This window comes from Ambystoma mexicanum, chromosome 2q (genome assembly GCF_040938575.1).
Source record: "Ambystoma mexicanum isolate Mex_15411 chromosome 2q, UKY_AmexF1_1, whole genome shotgun sequence".
In the NCBI taxonomy this organism is placed as follows: Eukaryota; Metazoa; Chordata; class Amphibia; order Caudata; family Ambystomatidae; genus Ambystoma; species Ambystoma mexicanum.
The window spans coordinates 134,047,003-134,048,625 of NC_090924.1; the positions used below are offsets into that span (position 1 = coordinate 134,047,003).

General features: G+C 46.9%; 1 protein-coding gene across 1 annotated transcript; it reads right to left on the bottom strand.

The window, feature by feature from the left end:
* Nucleotides 1–267: 267 nt before the first annotated feature.
* On the bottom strand, nt 268–648 carry LOC138568673 (uncharacterized). The gene has a single exon (XM_069646457.1). The coding sequence runs from the start codon at nt 646–648 to the stop codon at nt 268–270; it is 381 nt and encodes a 126-aa protein (XP_069502558.1).
* Between the last annotated feature and the right edge of the window lie 975 nt (nt 649–1,623).

A 1,623-nucleotide genomic window follows, 5' to 3' on the forward strand; every position in this document is an offset into this window, starting at 1 on the left:
CTGTAAGGCTTTCAGATTCTTGTGATCTGTGCGGATGAGGAACAGGTGGCGGGCACCCATGAGGAGGTGCCACCATTCTTCACAAGCCAATTTCATTGCCAGTAATTCCTTTTCAAAAATGGGATAATTGAATTGGCTGGGAGAGAGAGTCTTAGATAGGTAGGCGACCGGGTGTTCTACATCCTGAATGGTCTGAAGTAACACGGCCCCAACAGCAATGGCGGATGCGTCCGTCTCAAGAATAAACGGTAGTGTCTGATCCGGATGCTACAGAATCAGGGCTGAACAGAAAAGGCTTTTCAGATGACAGAAGCTCTCCTCCACCTCAGTGGACCAGGAAAACGAGTAGGCCTCCTTCTTGAGCAATCGGGTAATGGGAAACACCACTTCTGAAAAGTTCGGAATTAATCTCCTATAATAATTCGAAAGTCGCAAGAACCGCTGCACCTTCCGAACAGAAGTAGGGGCCGACCAGTCGAGAATGGCGTGTACCTTGTCTGGGTCCATGGCGATCCCTTCTTCAGACAGTACATATCCCAAATATTGCACCGAAGGTACAGCGAATTTGCATTTTTCTGCCTTGACCAGTAGATTGTTCTTTTGCAGGCGATTCAGAACTTGCTTGACTGGATCAATGTGATCGTCCATGTTAGGGGAAAAAATCAATATATCATCCAGATAAATGATGACTGATATCGAAACCATGTCGGAAAACATTCTGTCCATAAATCTCTGGAATACCGCTGGTGCATTCACCAATCCGAACGGCAATACCTTATATTCAAACAAGCCCAGAGGGGTACGGAATGCTGTTTTCCATTCGTCTCCTTGGGCAATCCGTAGCAGATGGTATGCGTTTCGAAGATCAAGCTTGGTAAATACTCTAGCCCCTTGTACAGCCTCAATGATGTCAGTGATAAGGGGCATCGGATACCTATCATGAATGGTAACCTTATTTAGACCCCGGTAGTCTACACAGGGTCTAAGATCGGTGGAGTCTCTTTTCTTAATGAAAAATAAAGGGGATCCTGCAGGGGACTTGGATGGTTGTATAAGGCCATTCTCCAAATTGGTATCTAAGTATTTCCGAAGAACCTATTTCTCCGTCTGCGTGAGAGAGAGCATCCGACCAAACTGAACCAGGGCATTGGGTTGCAGGTCGATGGTACAGTCCTCTGGCCGATGAGGTGGCAATTTGGCATGAAGGCACTCCTGAAACACTTCGGAAAACCCTGAGCAAAAACTGGGTAATGCATGGACTCCCACGTGATTGTTGGAAAAAATCTTAACCGGCTGTAGATCTCCCCGACCCTCCAACCGAAAACAGTTGTTAGCGCAATACGGGGAATTGATGCTCAGTTGATTCTCGGACCAGTTTACCAATGGATTATGTCTACAGAGCCATGTGATGCTCAATATAATGGGAAAATGGGCGGCCCTGATGATGTTAAAACATAAGATTTCCTTGTGTTGGTCTATCGTCAAGGAAAGTTCCTCCGTGGTATGGGTAATAGGACCAGAAGACAATGGTGTCCCATCCACTCCTTCAACCTTTTGACCTTCCTTCCGTGGTATCCGGCAGAGACCCACCCTGTCTGCCCACAGGGTGTCAACGAAGTTACC

What these genes read in the sequence shown, in the direction of transcription:
- LOC138568673 (XM_069646457.1), bottom strand. Translation starts at nt 648, where the DNA reads ATGGACGATCACATTGATCCAGTCAAGCAAGTTCTGAATCGCCTGCAA.